Here is a 21,003-nt window from a genome sequence, read left to right as displayed (position 1 = left end):
TCCCGGTTTTCCTGGCGGTGGATGGAAGCGAGAGGCGTGCGGGGCACGGAGCTGCCGGAGCCCTTCCCCGGGGGAGTCTCGCTCGCTTGGCTTCTCCCCATAAGCTTCACGTCAGGCTGGAATCGCTGGCTCGGGCTGGAAAAGCCCCTCTGGCTGCGAGAGCCACAAGTGTGTGAATAAATGCCACGACCGGAGTTTGCTGCGCTGCGCTGGAAATTCAGGGCTGTCCGTGGGGAGGGATGCCAGGCTGTCTGTCCTTCCCCCACCCCGCCAACAGGGCTGGCTGGGGAGGGAAAGCTTTGGAGTAAAATGAGCTTTTCCAAGGAAAACTCGCGCTCGCCGTCATGCTGCAGCTATTTCTGTTCCGAGTGAGCAATGCAAGGACTAATTAATACTTAGGGAAAAGGATGGCTGGGCAGCTCCCCAGGAAATGGGCGAGTGTTCGGGGCACACTGTCCGTGCTACAGGGAGGAGGACTCCGGCCTCAGAGCCTTCATCCCGCCTGGCAAGGGCAGGAGGGGCTGGCAGAGCCTTCTCCATCCTGCGGGGCTCGAAAAGGGATGGAAAAAAGGGACTCCATTGCGTCAGTGCCCCGGGAAGGGCTGAGCGGGGCTTTTCTTGTGGTTTCCCTCCTCTGCTTTTCTTCCCCCGCCGTTCTTTGGGTTGGGCCTCGTTGGGATTCTCGGGGCCAGGCCGGGAAGCGGCTGCTGTGTGTCTGTGTGTCTGTGTGTCTGTGTGTCTGTGTGTCTGTCCGTCTGCTCAGCGTCCTGTCCTGGTCGGGGGTGGGACACGGGTGTCCCTGCCAGGAGGGACATCTCAGGTGCGGCTGTGGCTCCGGCAGGGCTGGCCTGTGGTGGCTTTGCTTTCCCAGCCCTCAGGGCTGTGGTGTCTGTCTGTCCTTCCAGGAATTCCTCGAGGATGCGCTCAGCGCGTTCCATGTGGCCAAACCCGGCTTGTGTGTCACTCCCTGGGGTGGGTGACACGGGGGACAGGATCCGGGCTTTTGGGACCTCCGCCTCGTTCGGCAGCTGGGTGTGGAGCTGTTCCTGCCAAATCCATGTGGGGAAGCTCCAAACTCGGCTGGGAAGGGCTGAAGGGCAGGACGGGGGATGCACTTTAACCCTTTCCTGCCCCGGCCGCTGCCTGCTGGGGGGGGTTTGGAGGGGATGTCCGTCCATCCTTCCCTTCCTCCGTGCTCTGGAGCCCCTCCCGGCAGGATCGGCCGCAGGATCCGGCCCCTCTAATAGCGTTGAGTCACTCTCCGGGTGTCCGTGACTCACAGCAGTGACCCAGATACGGCGGAGCTGCGTAATCACGGAGCGTTTCTGCCGTCCCGAGGAGTTTGCTGGGGAAGGAGTTTAGTCCGGAGCCTGGAGCTCGTTCAACATCCCCAGCTGGAGATCGGGCTGTGTCCTGCATGGGGACAGGCTCGGCAGGACAATGTCTGTCCGTGCCACCCGCAGCAGGGCAGCCCTGGGGGTGTCCCCAGGTCTGGGGGGGCTCCTGTCCCTTGTCCCCCCTGAGCTCGATGAGATGCTATCCCTTGTGTCCTCTTGGCTGGATGTGGCTCCTGTCCCTTGTGTCCTCTTGGCTGGATGGGCTCCTGTCCCTTGTCCCCCTGGGTTACGGGTGGCTCCTGTCCCTTGTCCCTTCCAGCTCCTGGCCGCCCCACGTGTTTGGTTTGCAGCTCCGTGCCATGGGGCCAGGGTTGGGATTGGAGCACAAAGCTCCTCTTGTGCCCCCCGGGCTCGGGGCTGGGCAGGCACAAGGCGGCCGTGTGTGTGTCTGTGTGTGTCTGTGTGTGTCTGTGTCTGTGTGTCTGTGTGTGTCTGTGTGTCTGTGACTGTTTGGGGTTTCCCGGGAGGGAAATGTTGGTTTTTCCAGCGGCAGGGATGGGCAGCACACAGCCCCGCTCTGTTCCCAGCCCTGGGGGTGAATCAATCCCTGTTTCCCGGCCAGGGCTGATGTTTCCCCCTTGGCTCTGGGAGCAGTATGAGCCTTACCTTACGCACGTTGTCACCTGGCTGTGTCCCCAGTGCCACAGGGTGGGCACTGAGGGCTGTCCCGGGCTGTGGTCCATGGGAATCCTTAGGGGATGGTGCTGGAACGGCCCTGGCTCTGCCGCAGGGGGCAGAGGAGGGTTTGTCACCAGCTTTGGCACCCTGATGTCACCAGCTTTGGGACCCTGATGGCCTGGGACAAGGGCTGGGAGCTGCTGAGGTGGTGGGGAGGGGATTGCCAGGATGAGACTGCAGGGGAAGGGGATTAATCTCCAGCACCAGGAGATCCTGAGCCTTTTTGCAGCCCCCCTGGTCCTGGGGGAGCTTGGCTGCTCCCTTCCCACGTCCCCCATCCCTGGAGGGGCTCACCTGGGCATGGTGAGGCTGCCCGTGGCCCCCTGAGCCTGCCAGAGCCCCGGCTGTGGAAGAGGAGCTTGTTATGGAGCCATCCTGCTTTTAATTAACAAATTAAAATCCTAGTTAACAATCCAGCCCCAGGGCTGTTGGAGGCTGGGAGAAGCCGGAGCGTTTGTTATGGAAACAGCAGTTAATTAACAAATAAATAAATAAGTATGGGCCTGGAGACAGATGTGGGAGGAGGAAGGGGAGATGGCAGCGTGGTCGGGGTGTCCCAGTGGCCTGGTGGGATGCAGGGAGGGAGGAGGACATCCATCTGTTCATCTGTCTGTCCATCCATCCATCCATGCACCCATCCTTCCATCATCCATCCATCCATCATCCATCCATCCATCCATCCATCCATCCATCATCCATCCATCCATCCATCCATCCATCCATCCATCCATCATCCATCCATCCATCCATCATCCATCCATCCATCCATCATCCATCCATCATCCATCCATCCATCCATCCATCCATCCATCCATCCATCATCCATCCATCCATCCATCCATCCATCCATCCATCCATCATCCATCCATCATCCATCCATCCATCCATCCATCATCCATCCATCATCCATCCATCCATCATCCATCCATCATCCATCATCCATCCATCCATCCATCCATCCATCCATCCATCCATCCATCCATCCATCATCCATCCATCATCCATCCATCATCCATCCATCCATCCATCCATCCATCCATCCATCCATCCATCCATCCATCCATCCATCATCCATCCATCATCCATCCATCCATCCATCATCCATCCATCCATCCATCCATCCATCCATCCATCCATCCATCCTGGGGTCTGCCATGCTCTGGGTGGGCATTCAGAGCCACTGAGTGCAGGTGGCTCTTGCTGGCAGTGCCAGGACAGATCTGGCCACGTTCCACTTGCCAGGGCCACCTTGGCTGGGCTCGTGGTCTCTGCCTGGGCTTTCCCTGAGCGCTGCCAGCTCCAGGAATCACCCCCACACTGGGAGCAGGAATGCCAGGACAGATCTGCAGCAGAGATGGATGAGGTGTGACACCTGCAGCCCGCAGGTGACACCAGTGCCACGCTGGGGACAGCAGGAGGAGGGGACAGCGCTGGGGGCATCGCCTGGGGGCTGCTCTGCATCCCTGTGCAGGGACGGTGGTCCCCACCAGTGTCACCTGTACCCCACGATAAGAATGTGTGCAGGATCTGGGGAGCACTGGCTGCTGCCAGGGAGGGGGTGCTGAGGCCGTGGCCTCCCTGGCCGTGCCCTGCAGTGGTCAGTTTGGATTAGCCACAGGGATGTCACCCCCAGGGATGTCACCCGCAGGGCTGTCACCCACAGGGATGTCACCGAGTGCCCCGGGCAGTGGCTGCTGCCAGCAGGGATTGTCACCAGGGGTGGCTGCTGGGTGCTGAGAGGCCCTCTGGGGGTTTGGGGTCACTGTGGTCACTGTGCTGCTCCCCCAGGCACTGAGGGGTCACCTGGAGGTCTCAGTGCCATGGGCTGTGGGATGTGACCCAGTGTCACAAACAGGGATGGCTATGGGATGTCACAGAGTGTCATGGGCAGGGGTGGCTGTAGGGAGCAAGGTGGGGATGTGACCCAGTGCCACAGGTTGGGGTGGCTGTGGTGACCGACATGGGGATGTCACCCAGTGCCTGAGTGAGGACGTGGGTGGCTGTGGGATGTCACCATGGGGACGTGACCCCTCTGCCAGCCCATCCTGGGGCCCTTTGGGGTTTCTGTGGGGTGAGGAGGGGGCAGAGCCCACGTCCCTCTGGCAGCTTCACCTTTCCAGGGGCTTAGGGGAAGGAAATCAATTTAAGCTGCAGCTCTGCAAATCCTGCGGTGTCACACGGGCGGGAGCTCTGCTGAGCAGCTCCTCCAGGTCTGCCTTTGCTCAGCCTCCCCTTAATCCCGTTACCACACTCTGCAATCGGCTTAGGGCATGTAGGGAACCCCAAATCCCCTCCGAGGGAGCGCAGGGAGCGGCCCAGCAGGGCTGGAGCTCTGGGCTCAGCCCAGCTCCTCTCTGGGCTGGTGAGGGCAGCTCCAGCTCCCTCGGCCAGCCCTTCTGGGGTCACGGGCACCTTATGGGTGTCCCCACATCCCCAGAGCTCCCTGTGACCCAAAATTCCTTTTTCTTGTGTCAGGAGGTGCCCAAGCAGCTGCACAAGTGCACAGGGGGCTGGATGGAGAGGAGCTCCCCATCTCCAGCTGGGCAGGAGCTGTGACCTGAGCCAGGAACTGCTCTGTTTTCCACACGGCAAAGGAGAGGGCTGGAAAGCAGCCCCAGAAGTGCAGGACACCACATCCAGGTCCCCTCTGTCCCTCTAGGGATTCTCTGGGAATTCTCTGGGAATTCTGTGGGGTTGAGGAATCAGCACCTCAGAGGAAGGGCTGGGGATTGGGTGGGGAAAGGAAAAAACCTGGGACAGGGATGGGAGAATGGGAGCATGGTGCTCTCCAATAGTCTATGGGAACCAGAATATTGTGAGCCTTGGCTGAAAACCCCCTTAGCTCCTTTTAGTGGGAGATCAGAAGGAAAATAATCTCCAATGGTGTTTTCCACATTGCAAAGGAGAGGGCTGGAGCAGCAGCCCCAGAAGCTGCAGGACACCATGTCCAGGTCCTGCTCTGGGAATTCTGTGGGGTTGAGGAATCAGCACCTCAAGGAAGGGCTGGGGATGGGGTGGGGAGAAGGAAAACCTGGTGGGACAGGGATGGGAGAACGGAAGCATGATGCTCTCCGATATTCTGCGGGAACCGGAGCACCGTGAGCTCACCAGCCCAGGAACCGACCCCCCAAAATCCGCGCCGTGTCCCCACCGCCTCCCACCCCCATCTCCGGCAGCAGAACCCCCCAGCCCGGCTCTGCCGCCGCCTCGGCAGCACCGAACCCCCCTCGTAAATAATTCAGGAAGCCGAGCGGCGTCCGCAGGGGCTGCGGATAAACGCGGTAAATGGCTGAGAAATGGAGCGTGTCCTCCGGGAGCCACCTCCGCGCACGGTGGCCGGGCCCCCTCTCCTCCTCCCGGCCCAGGTGGGGGCTCCGGGCCGGCCCAGGTACCCGAGCCACGGAGGAGGGGATGGAGCTGAGGAGCCGAGGCCACTGGAGCATCGGGAATTGCATTTCATGGCTGGGCAGGCTGGGATACCCGCCCGGCCCCGCGCTCCGAGAGGAGATAAGATTTGATTAAGAAGGCTGCTATTAATTTATGGCAAGTACACTCACGGCAGTGGAGAGGTTGCTTTTAATTAATAGCCAGAAGGAGAGTTTTAAAGCTCTTGGTCTCAGTGGGGGGAGAAAGGGAGGGAGGGGAGAGCGGGAAAGGAAGGGAACAAAGTAAGTTGGGAGGATTAATGGTCACATCTGCAATTATAAGTCTTTTTCTTAGTGAAAAGGGCAAAAAAAGGCACATCAAAAAACACGCTGTGGGTTGGGGGTGTGTGGGGCAGCCGGCTGGTCCCTGGGGATGGGATGGGATGGGATGGGATGGGATGGGATGGGATGGGATGGGATGGGATGGGATGGGATGGGATGGGATGGGATGGGGTGGCATGGGTGGGACCGTGCCAGGTGCCTTTGGCACTGCTCCATCCCAGCCTGGGGGGACAGCAGGGGACAGCTGGGTGTCCCTGTAGCTCTGCTGGGCTCAGCACCGAGAGCCAACGCTGGGAGGGATCTCTTGGAAGAAATTATTTATTTGTGAGGGTGCCCAGAGCAGCTGTGGCTGCCCCTGGATCCCTGGCAGTGCCCAAGGCCTGGCTGGACAGGGGATGGTGGGAGGTGTCCCTGCCATGGCAGGGGTGGCACTGGATGGATTCTGAGCACTTCCCCAACACAAACCACTCTGGCATGGGGTGACTCTGTGGTTTTAGCTGTGGTGGTGCTGGGATGAAGAGGATGGATGGATGGATGGATGGATGGATGGATGGATGGATGGATGGATGGATGGATGGATGGATTCTGAGCACTTCCCCAACCAAACCACTCTGGCATTGGGTGACTGTGGTTTTGGCTGTGGTGGTACTGGGATGAGGAGGATGGAGCTGGGATGAGGAGGAGGATGGAGATGGGATGAGGAGGATGGAGCTGGGATGAGGAGGAGGATGGAGCTGGGATGAGGAGGATGGAGCAGGGATGAGGAGGATGGAGCAGGGATGAGGAGGATGGAGCTGGGATGAGGAGGATGGAGCTGGGATGAGGAGGAGGATGGAGCTGGGATGAGGAGGATGGAGCTGGGATGAGGAGGATGGAGCTGGGATGAGGGGGAGGATGGAGCAGGGATGAGGAGGATGGAGCAGGGATGAGGAGGAGGATGGAGCCCTCCTGCCCTGCAGGGTGTGGCTCAGGCTGCTCTGCCCCGGCCCAGGTGTTGGGAGGAGGGCGAGCAGGGCCCAGCCAAGGTTCCCAAACCACGCTGACTCATTCCCGGCTCCATCCTCGGCTCCCCCAGCCCCTCGGTCCCCTCGGTCCCCTCTGGCAGCACCGTCGCGCTCCGTGGCTCCCCAGGTGCCGGCGGCGCTCGGCATTTCAATTCCGTGTTTGCTTTTTATGAAGGGGCTGGAGCTGTGTCTCAGGAATACTAATGGCTCTGGCAGCGCTGGAGAGAGCCTCCAACCCCCCCTGCACTGCCGCCACCACCACCAGGGACCCCGGGAGGTGTCACCAGGGCCACCAGGAGCATCACAGGGTGGTGGCTCTGTGCCCTTGGGGACACCAGGGCCATCAAATCCCCCTGGTGGCTTTGCCAGCACCCCCTGACAAATTGATGCTTCCCCAGCTCACCTGGCACCTGACAAGCCAGGAATGGGATGTAGCCGTGGCTGTGTGGGCAGGGATCCACCTGTCCCCAGGGCCACCACGTCCCTGTCACCCCTGGGATGGCCATGAAGGATCCCCTGGGGCCACCTGAGCCTGTGACACCCTTGGGGTGCTTGGGGACACTGGTCCCTATGGGTGCTGTTTTGCTGTTTCTGGGGGCTCTGGGTGATGCTCCCCCCTTCCCCAGCCCCCCCAGCTGTGTCGGCGCCGAGGACCCGTGTGGAGAATATGTTCCACAAATGAATAATAAAAACAAAGGAAAATTACCCTCTTATTGAAACTCGTTTTATGAATAAAACAATTATTCTGGTAATTGAAAAAATGTGTCGTTAAATTAAATGCAGTGGTTCCTATTAAAATTTTAGTGGATTTCTTCTTCTCCTCTGTTTCTTTTCCCCCCCCTTTTCTCCTTGCCTCCCTCCCTCCTGCCTCCGCTGGCGGCTAAAGGCTGGTAATTATAGCGGAGGGTTTCGCTTTCTCTTTATTGTTTTTTAATCTCTTCGTGCTGCGGAGCCAGCGAGAGCCTGATGCCGAGGAGATTTAGCTCCATCTCCCCGTGCTGGGGGGGCTGTGGTGGGAGCTGCTTGGTGGCAGTGCCACCACTCCTGGCACCTTCTTTACTGGGCTGGCATCCTCCTTTCCAGGCTGGCATCCTCATTTTTGGGTGGTGATGTCCTGGGAAGGATGGGGGGTCCTAGGAAGCTCCATCTATCCATACTGGGGGGGGGGGGGTCATGGTGAGAGCTGCTTGGTGACGGTGCCACCACTCATGGCACCTTCTTTACTGGGCTGGCATCGTCATTTCCAGGGTGGCATCCTCCTTTTTGGGTAGTGGTGTCCTGGGAAGCTCTATCTCCCTGTGCTGGGGGGGGGGGGGGCATGGTGGGAGCTGCTTGGTGGCAGTGCCAGGTGGCTGTGCCACAGCTCCTGGAGGGGTTGGCACGTTCTTTACTGGGCTGGCATCTTTCTTTCCAGGCTGGCATCCTCCTTTTTGTGTGGTGATGCCCAGGAAAGCTCCATCTCCCCGTGCTGGGGGAGCTGTGGTGGGAGCTCCTTGGTGGCTGTGCCACCACTCCTGGCACCTTCTTTACTGTGCTGGCATCCTCCTTTCCAGGCCGGCATCCTCATTGTTGGGTGGTGATGCCCCAGGAAGGATGGGGAGCCCCTGGGAAGCCGTGGGAGCTGCAGGGACCTGGCTGTGTCCCCTCTCTGTGCTCCAGGCAGGGTGTGGGCACTGCAGTGGCACTTCCAGGGCTGCATCCTGGTGGCACCAGAGGAAGGTTCTTGGGAAGGAGGAGAAGGATGGAGCTGTTTTCCCTGAGGCAGGTGCTGGTCCCTGGGGTTGGATGGGTACCCGGAGCCCGCAGGTGAGGGTGGGATGGGTCCAGGACATCCCCCAGGTCCTGGTGGGCACCAGCCCCATTGGGATTCCCGAATTGTGGTGATCAGCAGGACCGGGCTGGTCCCCTTGCAGTGCTGGGACTGGATGTCACCCCAGGGGCTCTGAACACACACATGGGGACTGTGCTGTCCCCTGGGTGGTGGCGCCAGGCAGGAGGGGACCCGGCTGTCCCACAAGCCTCGGGGGTGGCCTGGGGGATCGGATCTGCTGCCCCCATCCCCACCCTGCCCCTGAGAGGGACAGGAACAGGCGGGGGCTGCACCCCCATCCCCAGAGCCCCCCTCGGCATCTCTCCCGGCTTAGCCCTCCCTGTCCTTCCCATCGGGAGGGATTTGGAGGCGGACAGAGGGCAGCTTAGTGCCCGGCTGGCCCATTAGGGCCGGGAATTAGGATCCATTAGGGCTCTTAGGGAGCCCTGCCCTACATCCCGGCCCCAAAGCCCCCGGCCCTGATGTAACTAAAGCGCGGGGGCCAGGGCTGCGATCCCATTAGGCGGGATTAGTGCCGTGCCAGGGCCTGGCATTAAATTGTCATCGGCAGGGGAGGGAGAGAGCCGGGAATGTCTCTGTCCATGTCCCCGTCCCTGTTCTTGTCCCCATTCCCTGTCCCTGTCCCCCTCCCTGCTGCCAGCCCAGCCCCGAGGGCAGGATGGGGACACGGGGGTTTGGTGGCACCTTTCTCTGCGGAGGGGACACTGCTGGCATGGCAGGGGTGGCACGGGGTGGCACAGGAGTTGTTCAGTGTCCCCGTGCCCGCCGGCAGATGTGCAGATGTTGCCGGAGCCGCCCCTCGCTGCCGCCTGTGTTTGGAAAGTGATGAATTTCTGCACCAACTAATTAGCCTCTAATTAGCAAGCGGAGTGTAAACAGTCACAACAGATGGGGGAGAGGCGGAATGAGCAGTAATGACCCTTCGTTTGTGGGGGGGACGTGGCTGTCATCCACCGCCAACCCTTCCCCAGGGCAGGGGGAATGGCATCTCCCGTCCATGGTGGCACCGTGAGAGCTCCACGAGCCCGGATTTGGTGGTGCCAGGGCCTGCCAGGGGTGCTGGTGTCCCCAGGGAGCAGAGCTGGGATGGCTGGTGCAGCTGGAGAGGGAAACTGAGGCTGGGGGGCTGCAGAAGGGGCTGGTGATGAGGGGGCAGCCCTGCTCAGCATTGGGGCTCCCCACTCTTCTCCTGTCCAAGAATTGGCGTGAGCACCCCCTGGGGGCAACAGGACCACCAGGAGCACCTGGAACACCTGGTCTTGTCCTTGGAGGCCTCTTTGGACACCTGGAATTAAGGAGCCACCTTCTCTCCCTGGATCTCCCCTCTCCTCCAGCCACCCCTGGCACTGGGTTGGGCTCCCAGGAGGATGAGGAGGATGAGGAGGATCCCATCGAGTTCAGTGCCACGTTCGCCCCTCACAGGGGACCCACAGGACCCCTACCCTCACTCTTAGGCTGGGTTTGCGTTCCTGGGGGCACGGCGGGGGCCGGGCCGTGCCCTTGGCGGGCGGGTCAGCCCGGAACGATCCCATCCCATCCCATCCCATCCCATCCCATCCCATCCCATCCCATCCCATCCCATCCCATCCCACCCGTGCGGAATTAGGAGCCGCCTCTCCTCCTCTGCGCCGTTTTTCACCCCTTAATGCAGAACAGATGGCTCGGGCGCTTCAAAGCGTGATGAGCCTTAGCTGCTTAAAATCAAATTAGGATGGATGCGAGCGGCGGGCGGGCCCAGGGAAAGGTGCAGCAGCGGCACCCTGATCCCAAACGCTTCCCAAGCGCCTCCAAGACACCTCCAGGTGCCTCCCAGGTGCTGGGTGCAGGGGGCGCACTGGGCGTGCCAAGTCTCAGTCCCACTGTGCCCTTGGAGTGCTCAGTTGGGCACTGCCAGCACAGCCTGGTGGTCCTGAGGGATCAGAATTCCAGCACAGCCTGGTGGTCCTGAGGGAATCAGCATTTCCTGAGGACCAGAGTTCCCTGGGAATCAGAATTCCCTGAGGATCAGCATTCCCTGGGTTCCAGCCCCTTGTGCTATGCCTGGATGCTCCCTGCAGCTGCGTGGTGCCCAGTGGATGCCAGCCTGGCGCATGGCTCATTGACTGGTTCCATGCAGGAGGTGTTTGGATCCAGAGCTGCCATCTGGCTGTGCCACGTCCCCATCTGGGCACTGCCATAATCCCAAAGTCTCCCAAGGGGTGGCGTGGGCGATGCCCCGGCCTTGCAGGTCAAGCCCTGCCGTGGTGTGGGGACATGTGGCGTGCACAGGTGGCACAGGTCCTGCTCTGGGGCATTCCTGTGACCTCCGTGGCATCTCTGTCCCCACTCCTGGGCACGCTGAGGGTGGCAGGGCTGCCCTGAGCCCACCGGGCCAGGGAACAGCATGGCCACGGGTTGGGCTCACAGCAGTGGTGCCAAACCCCTCTGCCCCTGTGCCACCCAGGATGTGCTGGGCTGCCATTCCCTGATGCCCCAATGTCTGAATCCATCCTGGATCCAAGGCAGGGACATCAAGAGTAGTGAGGGCTGCCCCTTCCAGCTGCTGCTGGAAGGTCAGAGAGGAAGATTGAATTAAGGAGCCACGAGCTGCTCCTTCCCTTCCTAATGACTCGCCTGGCACCCAGCACCGCTGTGCCCTGCCCTTTGCCAGGCAGGGCGGTGCAAATCCCCTGGGCATCTCCATGCGGGTGTGCAGGAGAGGCGCCCCCAGTGCAGCTCTGGCTCCCACAAACTCCTGTCACACCCCCAGGGTGCTGGGCACTGCCTTGGTGCCGCTCCCAGGGATCCACGGCAGCAATCCAGCTCGAGCAGACAAGAAAGCAGAGCCCTACCCCAAAGAAAAAACCCAGAGCTGTGATTGAACGTGCACTTGAAAGCTGCTGGGGAATATGAATGTGCCTTTGAAGTAAAAGGGCTTCCATTTGTTAAGCAGAAAATGGAGCTGTGTGGTTCGATTTATAGTTTTACTTAGCAAATAAAACAGGAGAGGAGTAAGTGGCTGCGCCTCGCTCGGCTCACAGCCCCTCCGCCCCTTCGCCCCCCGAGTTAAAAGCTCCGAGATGCTACAAAGGGAGCTGGGAATAAAGCAAAGCACAGCTCAGATAAACCTGCAGCGGGCTGAGCCCTTGAGGATGGGCTGCTGGAACGGCTCAGGGGGGGACAAGGGACAGGGAAGGGGGCTGGGGCGGGGAGGGGGCAGCGGGGTGATGCCAAAGGAATCACGGAATGTTTTAGGCTGGAAAGGACCCCAAATAATTTTGTTCTGCCAGGGGCAGCAGTGCCGAGTGCTCCATGGGGGTGTGGGGCCCTGATCCCTGTCCCTCTCTCCCCACAGATGATGTGTCCCCGTACTTCAAGACGGAGCCGGTGCGGAGCCAGGTGCACCTGGAGGGGAACAGGCTGGTGCTCACCTGCATGGCCGAGGGCAGCTGGCCCCTGGAGTTCAAGTGGCTGCACAACGGCCAGGAGCTCACCAAGTTCTCCCTGGAGTACAGGTGAGTCTGGAGGGGGCGGCCAGCCATCAGCAGGGCTGCCCAGGCAGGTTTGGAGTGCCCATCCCTAGGGGAGAACTGGAGCTGGCACCCAGCTCTGGGCTGGGGACAAGGTGGGGATGGGGCACAGCTGCGACACGATGACCTTGCAGGTGTTTTCCGGCCTCAGTGACTCTGGATTCTGAGCGTTCCCGAGCATCCGTGGCAAATCCTGCCCGTCATGCTGCTCCCTGGCAGGTGCCAGTGCCAGGGCTGCCATCCTGGGAGGTGCCACAGAGGCTGCTCTTGGCAGCCCCGGAGCCGAGGCTCTGTTTGCAGAGCAAACGGGACTTTAAGCAGGTCAGCAGCGGGGAGGAGGTGTTTGCACAAGCGGATTAACACCTCAACACCGGGCTGTGCATCACAGCCCCCGGGGCTCCCTGTGGGAGAGTGCCCGGCTCCAGCCCCCTGTGCCAACTGCTCCTGGCACGGAGCGGCTCCAGCCCCTTGGAGATGGCCTTTAAATCAAGGCGGGCACCTCTGGCCGTCTCCTGCGAGTGTGTGTGTGTCATCCTCTCTGTTTTAATCAATAATTCAGCCTGAGACGAGCCGTTCCCCCTTCCCAGCATCGAATCCAGAGGCTTCGTGTTGCTGTAGCAACGCTGGGGCTGCTCCGGGATGCCGGGAAGGCGCCGAGCGTGGCTGGGGACGGCTGTGCCCTGCTGGGATCCTGCAGCCTGGGCCCTCCCTGGGGACTGTCCCCTCCTGAGCGTGCTGCTGCAGCTCTGCAGCGCCCTGAGTCCCTGCCTGTGGGACACTCTTGGCCCTTGTCCTGGTGTGGAGGTGCAGGGTCCTGTGAGCCCCTCAATTCCCCGTTGGGGATGCAGCTCTTTCCCGGGCAGGAGAAAGGAGTCAGGACCTGCTCTGCCCTGCGAGTGGGTTGGGATGCCTGGGGGTCACCTCCCAACCCAGAGTGGGCGTTCTTGTGGTGTCACATTTTATTTAAAAGGTATGTGGTGTTAAAATGTAACACCTCACGTTCTGCCTCCTTTTGCTGAGTTTCTCCTGGGTTTGATCCGTGCCTCAGTTGGCCCTTCAGTAGGAAAGGGCCCAGCAGTGGTGTCTGTGCTCCGGGGTGCCAGGCAGCTCCACATCCCTGCATCCGTGCATTTCTGAATCCCTGCATTCCTGCATGCCTGCATCACTCCATCCATGCATTTCTGAATCCCTGCATTCCTGCATGCCTGCATCCTTGTACCCTGCATCCCTCCATTCCTGCATCCCTGCATTTCTGAATCCATGCATTCCTGCATCCCCAAATCCCCACATCCCTGCATCCCTGTACCCTGCATCTCCACATTCCTGCATACCTGAATCCATGCATTCCTGCATTCCTGCATCCCTGCAGCCCACATCCTTGAGTCCATGCATTCCTGCACTCCTGCATGCCTGCATCCCCCACATCCCTGCATCCTTGTACCCTGCATCCCTCCATTCCTGCATCCCTGCATTTCTGAATCCCTGCATCCCTGAGTTCCTGCATCCCTACATTCCCACATCCCTCTATCCCTGCATCCCTCCATTCCTGTTTCCCACCATCCCAGCATTTCTAAATCCCTGTATCCCTGCATCCCTGCATCCCCATATCCCTGCATCCCCATATCCCTGCATCCCTCCATCCCCAAATCCCCCCATCCCTGCTCCAAGGTGCCTCCCCTGCCCTGGACCCCACAGCTCCAGCACTCAGGCAGAAAGGATTAAGGCAGGAAGTGAGAACCAAAGCAAACAAACACGTGGGGAAAACCCAAAACCCAAACAAAACCAGCTCAGCCAACGGAGCAGAGAAGGCACCGGGCAAATCCCAGATCCCTGCCGGGCTCCCCTGGACCCTGCCAGCATCCCTTGGCTCTGCCCGCGGCTCCGTGGGGATTTGGAGAGTGGGGACGAGGGCTTGGCTGTCGTGCCTGGCACTGGAGGCTGCTGGTGAGGAGGAGAAGGACCAAAATTAGTTATGATGGGCAGAAATTGAATTTTAATAGAGCTGTCGGTGGCGCGGAGCCAGCCCGCTCAGGCAGTGGGAAGGTTGTAATTAAAAGTTAACGAGTTTAGAAACAGAGAAATCCTTGGAGAGGGGAGGACTGCTGCTGATGGCCAGGGAGGCTCAGGGATGGCATTGGCCATGTGGGGCTGGGGATGGCTCTGGGTTTGGGGTGCACCAGTCCCTCCCAGCTCGGTGCTGCTGTGTGTCCGTCAGTCCAGGGACAGGAGGACATTCCGAGGGTCTGGCTGTGCCCATGAGGACAGGAGGACATTCCGAGGGTCTGGCTGTGCCCATGAGGACAGGAGGACATTCCCGGAGTCTGGCTGTGCCCATGAGGAAGGGTTTGGAGGGGACAGTGTGCTGTGGGGGCTGGCTGGGCTTGGTGGCATCACTGATGGTTCCCAGCCAGGCTTGGTGGCTTCACCTCGTGTTTCCCAGCCAGGGCTGAGTCTCCAAGCATTCCACCCTCATCATCCTCACTGCTGCTCCCCAGCCCCTCTCCCGAGCAGGGCATCCCTCTGGCTGCAGTGCCATTCGTGCATTTCCCACTGGGGGGCTGTGGGCAGGGGCTGGCTGTCCCCCTGTGCCCATGGAGCCGCCCTGCTCGGGATGCTCAGGGTGGTTTGGAGGAGCTCAGGGTGGTCGGGGGAGCTCAGGGTGGTCGGGGGAGCTCAGGGTGGTTTGGAGGAGCTCAGGGTGGTTGGGGGAGCTCAGGGTGGTTTGGGGGAGCTCAGGGTGGTTTGGAGGAGCTCAGGGTGGTCGGGGGAGCTCAGGGTGGTTTGGGGGAGCTCAGGGTGGTCGGGGGAGCTCAGGGTGGTTTGGGGGAGCTCAGGGTGGTCGGGGGAGCTCAGGGTGGTCGGGGGAGCTCAGGGTGGTTTGGAGGAGCTCAGGGTGGTCGGGGGAGCTCAGGGTGGTTTGGGGGAGCTCAGGGTGGTCGGGGGAGCTCAGGGTGGTTTGGGGGAGCTCAGGGTGGTCGGGGGAGCTCAGGGTGGTTGGGGGAGCTCAGGGTGGTCGGGGGAGCTCAGGGTGGTTTGGAGGAGCTCAGGGTGGTTTGGAGGAGCTCAGGGTGGTTGGGGGAGCTCAGGGTGGTCGGGGGAGCTCAGGGTGGTTTGGGGGAGCTCAGGGTGGTCGGGGGAGCTCAGGGTGGTTTGGGGGAGCTCAGGGTGGCCGGGGGAGCTCACGGTGGTCGCAGGAGCTCAGGGTGGCCGCGTTTCCAGGGAAGGAGCCGCTCATCCCAGTTTGGCAGCGTTTCCATGGCGACCGCCCTTTCCTTCCCGCAGCGGTTCCGCCGCCACCGGAGCGGCTCTCGGCGCTCACCGGGGCCAGGTGGGCACCGGGCCGGGTCTGTCCGTGCCCCGGGCAGGGCAGCAGCGGTGCCCGTGCCTGGAGCTGATCCCTCGGGAGCATCCCCGGGGAGCGCTCGGCTCTCTGAGCATCCCCAGCCAACCTCCCCGAGGAGCATCCCGGGGGATCCGGTGCCATGAGGGACTCCAGAAGGCCTGGGGAGCAGCCCGGGGCCGTGTGCTTGTGGAGCCAGCCCTGGGGGATTGGGCACCAGCCTGGCTCTGTGTGTGACCACGGGCTCATCCCCCGGAGCATCCCTGGGGATGGAGCATCCCAGCTTGGGTCCAGGAGCATGCTGAGCTTCTTCCCTCAGGAGGATGCTGGGGGATGGAGCAGGAGGGACCCCAAGGGACTGAGCAGCAGCCTGGCTCTGTGTGTGTGTATGTGTGTGGAGCCATCCTCCCCTGGGAGCATCCTGGGGCTGTGGGGGGCTCAGGATCAGCCTGGTTCTGTGTGCCATCCCCCAGAAGCATCCCTGGGGCTGTGGGGGGCTCAGGAATCACCTGGCTCTGCCTGTGTGTGTATGTGTGGGGCCATCCTCCCTTAGGAGCATCCCTGGGGCTTTGGGGGGCTCAGGATCAGCCTGGCTCTGCGTGCCCACGGATCTGTGATCCCAAGAACGTTCCTGGTGTGTGGGATGGGATCAGGGGTCACCTGCCCTCCCCTCCCTCCATTCCCTGCCGCTGCCATGGGGTGCACAAGGCCATTCCCCATGGGATCCCTGCTCTGGGTGCCCCCCAGGGACCCCCCTCTGGTGCCCACTCTGTGCCAGCAGCCTGGGTGCCCCCGCACTCAGCTGGGTGCCCCGGCCCAGCCCTGGCTGTGCCTCCAGGATCCCTCCCGTGCTGGGCTCTCCGGAGCTGCTGGGATGAGGAATCACGACATGCAAATCAGGCAGCTTGATGTCTTTAATGAAATCCTCGGAAGGGAAAGCGCTTCTCTGGTGAATTGAGGATATTTATTTCTCACACAAGAAATTTAACATGCAGATTAGTTGGGGCTGGTAATTTATCACATGAGATTGTCCTATTAAGGGCTGCATCGAGTCCTGCTGCCTTTGGAAATTACCTTACACATAGATTACCTCTGGACAGACTCCCATCCGTGGAGATGCATCCTCTGGCTCCTAAATCAGCGCTCGTGCCTCCGCTCATGGCCTGCACAGCTGGTGCAGGAGCCCAGCAGCCACTGAAGGATTCCCTGCCTGCTCTCAGGAGCCCAGCTCCCCTTTGTGGAGCTTGGAGCAGTGTCATTCCATCTCTGGCTTTGCCCCAGCTCCCCTCTGCCAAGCAGGGCTGGCACAGCTGAGCCTCCCCGTGCCATCCCATGCCAGCCCTGGGGTGGGTTTTCCAGCACGTGGTGCCTCTGATCCAGCTCCATCTCCTTTCTGTGTGGGCTCACCCGGATTTGGGGCAGATTTGGGGCTCTTCCAAGCCCTACTCCTCCCTTGGGCTGTTTTGGGGAGTCCCCTGGGGGTGCAGGGACACAACTGGCTGTGCACACAGGACTCTGATGTGCCTTTATGGCCTGGTGAGGGTCCCAAATGTTTGATGAGGATCCCAAATGTTTGATGCCCAGAGTTTGTCACCAAATTATGTGAAATACAGAGCCAGGAGCCTCTGAAAACCCCAGGCCTGGGGCAAACAGGATGAATCACCCCCAGATTCCTGCTGGGAGCTCATCCCTGCTCTGTGGGCCCAGCTCTCTGCCAGCCCAGGTGTGACGCCCATCCCTCTGCCTTGGGGGGCTAATTACCATGCAATGAGTTAATTAACGGCACTGAAGAACATTGGAAGGGTTGCAGCCAGGCTGGGTGGGCGCCCTGCAGGGCTTTCCTGGTTCTTGTGGCTCCAGCCTGGCCTGCGTCACTTTTGGTGCCACTTTTGGTGTCACTACAGGTGGCAGAGCCCCAGGAATGCTGGTGAGGAGCGTGGGCAGCACGGGGGAGGATTTTCCTGGGAATGTTTGGGCTGGGGAGGCTCCTGCCCGTCTCTGCGCCTTGTTTGGGACTTTGGGGACACAAACTTTGGCATGAGGCGCTGTGGGCACAGGGCAGCGGTGCCAGTGAACCACAGCAGTGTCAGGGCTGGCAGGAGGCACACGCTGGGGATGGCACAGGAGGGAATCTCCTTGCTGGGGATGGCACAGGGGGGAATCTCCCTGCTGGGATCCTAAAGGGAGAGGACAGGGACTGCCGGAGCAGGAGATGCCCCCGGAGCTGGGAGTTGGCCAAGCCCGTGCTCAGCAATGCACCAGAGCCCTCCGGATGCCGCAACACGGATCGAGGCTCGCCCCGTCCCCGCTCTGCAGGATGGAGGCTGATTAATACACGGGCATTAATTATTAAATGGCTCATTGTTCTGGCAGGGCCAATTGAGGCAGCGATTTACGGCGCTGCCAATTCCCACGGCCGAGGGAGGGAAAGCGCTCCCGGGCAGGGGCAGGGGCAGCGGCCACGTGGATCCAGAGAGAACCCGTTCCAATCGGGAGCTAATTGCGATCCAATAGCGCGGTTAAGCGCGGCTGATGGAGCTCCAGGGGCGCCTCGCAGCCTCATCGAGCGCTGGCCCGGAGCAGGGGCCGGGACACTGCTCGGATGCTCCGAGTCGTTAAACCCCGGCTAAGTGTGTTTTAATGCTCGCTTGACATTTCATTATCCCACAGTAACCATTCAAACACGCGGCCCCTCCAGAATTAATTAGTCGTTATGCAGGATATTAATCAAAGGGGACTGTGCCGGTGCTGCTCCCGCCCCAAATCCGATCCAGCTGTTGCTGTTCCCGGGCGGCGTTGGAAGAACCTCACAGATTTCAATTTGATGGATCAAATCCTTTGGCTGCCGCTTTTCTCGGCCCTTCTCCACCCCCTCAATCTAAGAATAATTCGGCAGCGTCAGCCCCGCGCTCCTCGGCAACCCTACAATAACAGAGGCACGGCGGCAGCCACAGCACGGCTGGGATGGATGGATGGATGGATGGATGGATGGATGGATGGATGGATGGATGGATGGACGGACGGACGGACAACCCTACAATAACAGAGGCACGGCGGCAGCCACAGCACGGCTGGGATGGATGGATGGATGGATGGATGGATGGATGGATGGATGGATGGATGGATGGATGGACGGACGGACGGACAACCCTACAATAAGGGAGCCACAGGAGCTGGGCATGGTGAGGAGCTGGGCACGCTGCTGTGCCCTGCCCGGCTGAGGGACCGGGGATGAACGGACGGACAGACGGACAGGTTGTCATTCCCAGCGTGCAGCCATCCGTCTGTCAGACAGATCCGGTGCCAAAGCTGCCGCTGCACACCCGGGGCTCCCTCCTGACCCCGGAGCTGAGCGGGACGGAGCCGCTTCCTGCCGGGCCAGGGCGGTCAGCGCTCGCCTCTCCCCACGGACCGTGCCCTGTCAAGCTCCGTGTTCACAGAGAAGCCAAACAAAGCCCTGGAACAGCGGAGTCAGCAGCGAGGGCTGCGCCGGGAGCCGGGCCAGCTTCACCTCGGTCCGGCTGCAGCGGGGGCGGGGGACAAAGCCAAAGCCACCCGGCCGGGGGGACAGAGGCACCGGGAGCGGCCCCAGCTGGAGCAGCTCCTTCCTCGCGTGGAACAAAGGCCACGAAGCTGTGACACAGACTGGGGATGGGATGGCATCCCCCGCTCCTGCCTGCAGCGCATCCCCTGGGAGGGGTGACACGGGGGTGACACTGGGGGTGGAATCAATCCCCGTCCCCTCCCAGCCAGGAGCGGTGGGGGAAGGAAACCGAACCTGAGCGCTCTTGGATGAAAGCCTCGGTGCAAGGCGAGCGGGGAGAACAAAGTCTGTGCGGGTTTGGTTGATGACTGCGGGCTGGGCTGAGCCGGGAATTGATTTCCTTTCTCCGGGCTATTTTCAGCTGCTGAGGTGTGTGTGCGAGTGCTGTGCTTCAATAACTCCTCCGGCTCCCGTGTGTGGGGACCAGGCCCCGGAATTGGATCTGCTGGGGTGTCCTGGGCTGGGGACACGGCTCCCTGTGCCCATGGAGTGTCCTGGGCTGGGGACACGGCTCCCTGTGCCCATGGAGTGCCCATGGCTGGGGACACGGCTCCTTGTGCCCATGGAGTGTCCTGGGCTGGGGACACGGCTCCCTGTGCCCGTGGAGTGCCCATGGCTGGGGACACGGCTTCTTGTGCCCATGGAGTGCCCATGGCTGGGGACACGGCTTCTTGTGCCCATGGAGTGTCCTGGGCTGGGGACACAGCTCCCATGGAGTGTCCTGGGCTGGGGACACGGTTCCTTGTGCCCATGGAGTGTCCATGGCTGGGGACACGGCTCCCTGTGCCCATGGAGTGTCCATGGCTGGGGACACAGCTCCCATGGAGTGTCCTGGGCTGGGGACATAGCTCCCTGTGCCCATGGAGTGTCCTGGGCTGGGGACACGGCTTCTTGTGCCCATGGAGTGTCCATGGCTGGGGACACGGCTTCTTGTGCCCATGGAGTGTCCATGGCTGGGGACACAGCTCCCATGGAGTGTCCTGGGCTGGGGACACGGCTCCCTGTGCCCATGGAGTGTCCATGGCTGGGGACACGGCTTCTTGTGCCCATGGAGTGTCCATGGCTGGGGACACAGCTCCCATGGAGTGTCCTGGGCTGGGGACACGGCTCCCTGTGCCCATGGAGTGCCCATGGAGTGCCCATGGAGTGTCCTGCCCTTGGGGACACCGCACTGCCAGGCCTGTGCTGAAGGTGCTCCCTGTGACTCTGTTTGTGTCCCTTGGGCTGTGCCAGCACTGGTGGCTTTGCATTGTCCCCATGGGGGGACACACCAGCGAGGACATGGATCTGTTTGGGGACACACGTGTCTCTGTGCTGCTGTGTGTCCATCCATCCATCCGTCCGTCCGTCCGTGGGCGTGCGTGCGCTGGGGAGTCACGGTGTGATTTATTAGCGAGGACACGGCAAGGAGAGCGGGCCCATTACTCCTGGCGGCTGCAGCCCTTGCTGACAGCTCCGTGCAATTGAAATATCTTATTTAAAGCCTCTGGGGAGCGTTTTTAAATATCAGCCGTGACACTCAAGGTCTCGTTCCCAAAGGGCACCGTCCCTCCTCCTCCTCCTCGTCCCGCGGGGACGGGTGACCCCTGTGTGGGTGTGCGGCTGCCTGGTGTCACCGCGGCTTGGTGACAGTCCCGCCGGGCCAGGGCACAGCCCTGTGTCCCTGCCACCCTCTGCCGTGCGCAGGGAACGCGCTCCTCAGGTCTGATGAAAGTTTAATTTACGCTCGGCTCTCAGAAGAGCAAACAAAGCTGTGCCGAAGGAGCCCGCGGCGGGTTTTAACGCGAGATTAGATTTTTGGGCAGGGAGGAGGGCTGAGCTGGCTTTATTTATTTATTCCCTCTCTGCTTTATCTCGCGGCGCTCCCCGCCGGGCGCAGCGGGGCTGCAGCTCCTGCCCGGCCCCCGGAGGCTCCCCCGGTGCTCCAGGGGGATCAAACCGGAGCTGCAGGGCTGGGGACGCGCTGGTGGCAGCGGGGTCCGCCTTGGGACCC

The 21,003-nt window shown here is 61.1% G+C and overlaps 1 protein-coding gene across 1 annotated transcript in view; it reads left to right on the top strand.

The window, feature by feature from the left end:
* SDK2 (sidekick cell adhesion molecule 2) overlaps window positions 1-21,003 on the top strand; it is a 49,582-nt gene that overhangs the window by 6,851 nt on the left and 21,728 nt on the right. The window contains exon 2 of the mRNA XM_059485784.1: window positions 11,952-12,111. Within this exon, the coding sequence (XP_059341767.1) occupies window positions 11,952-12,111 (160 nt within the window). The remainder of the gene's footprint in view (window positions 1-11,951; window positions 12,112-21,003) is intronic.

This window comes from Ammospiza nelsoni, chromosome 19, assembly GCF_027579445.1.
Source record: "Ammospiza nelsoni isolate bAmmNel1 chromosome 19, bAmmNel1.pri, whole genome shotgun sequence".
In the NCBI taxonomy this organism is placed as follows: Eukaryota; Metazoa; Chordata; class Aves; order Passeriformes; family Passerellidae; genus Ammospiza; species Ammospiza nelsoni.
Note: the sequence above shows the minus strand (reverse complement) of the source record. Positions and strands in the feature narration are given on the sequence as shown.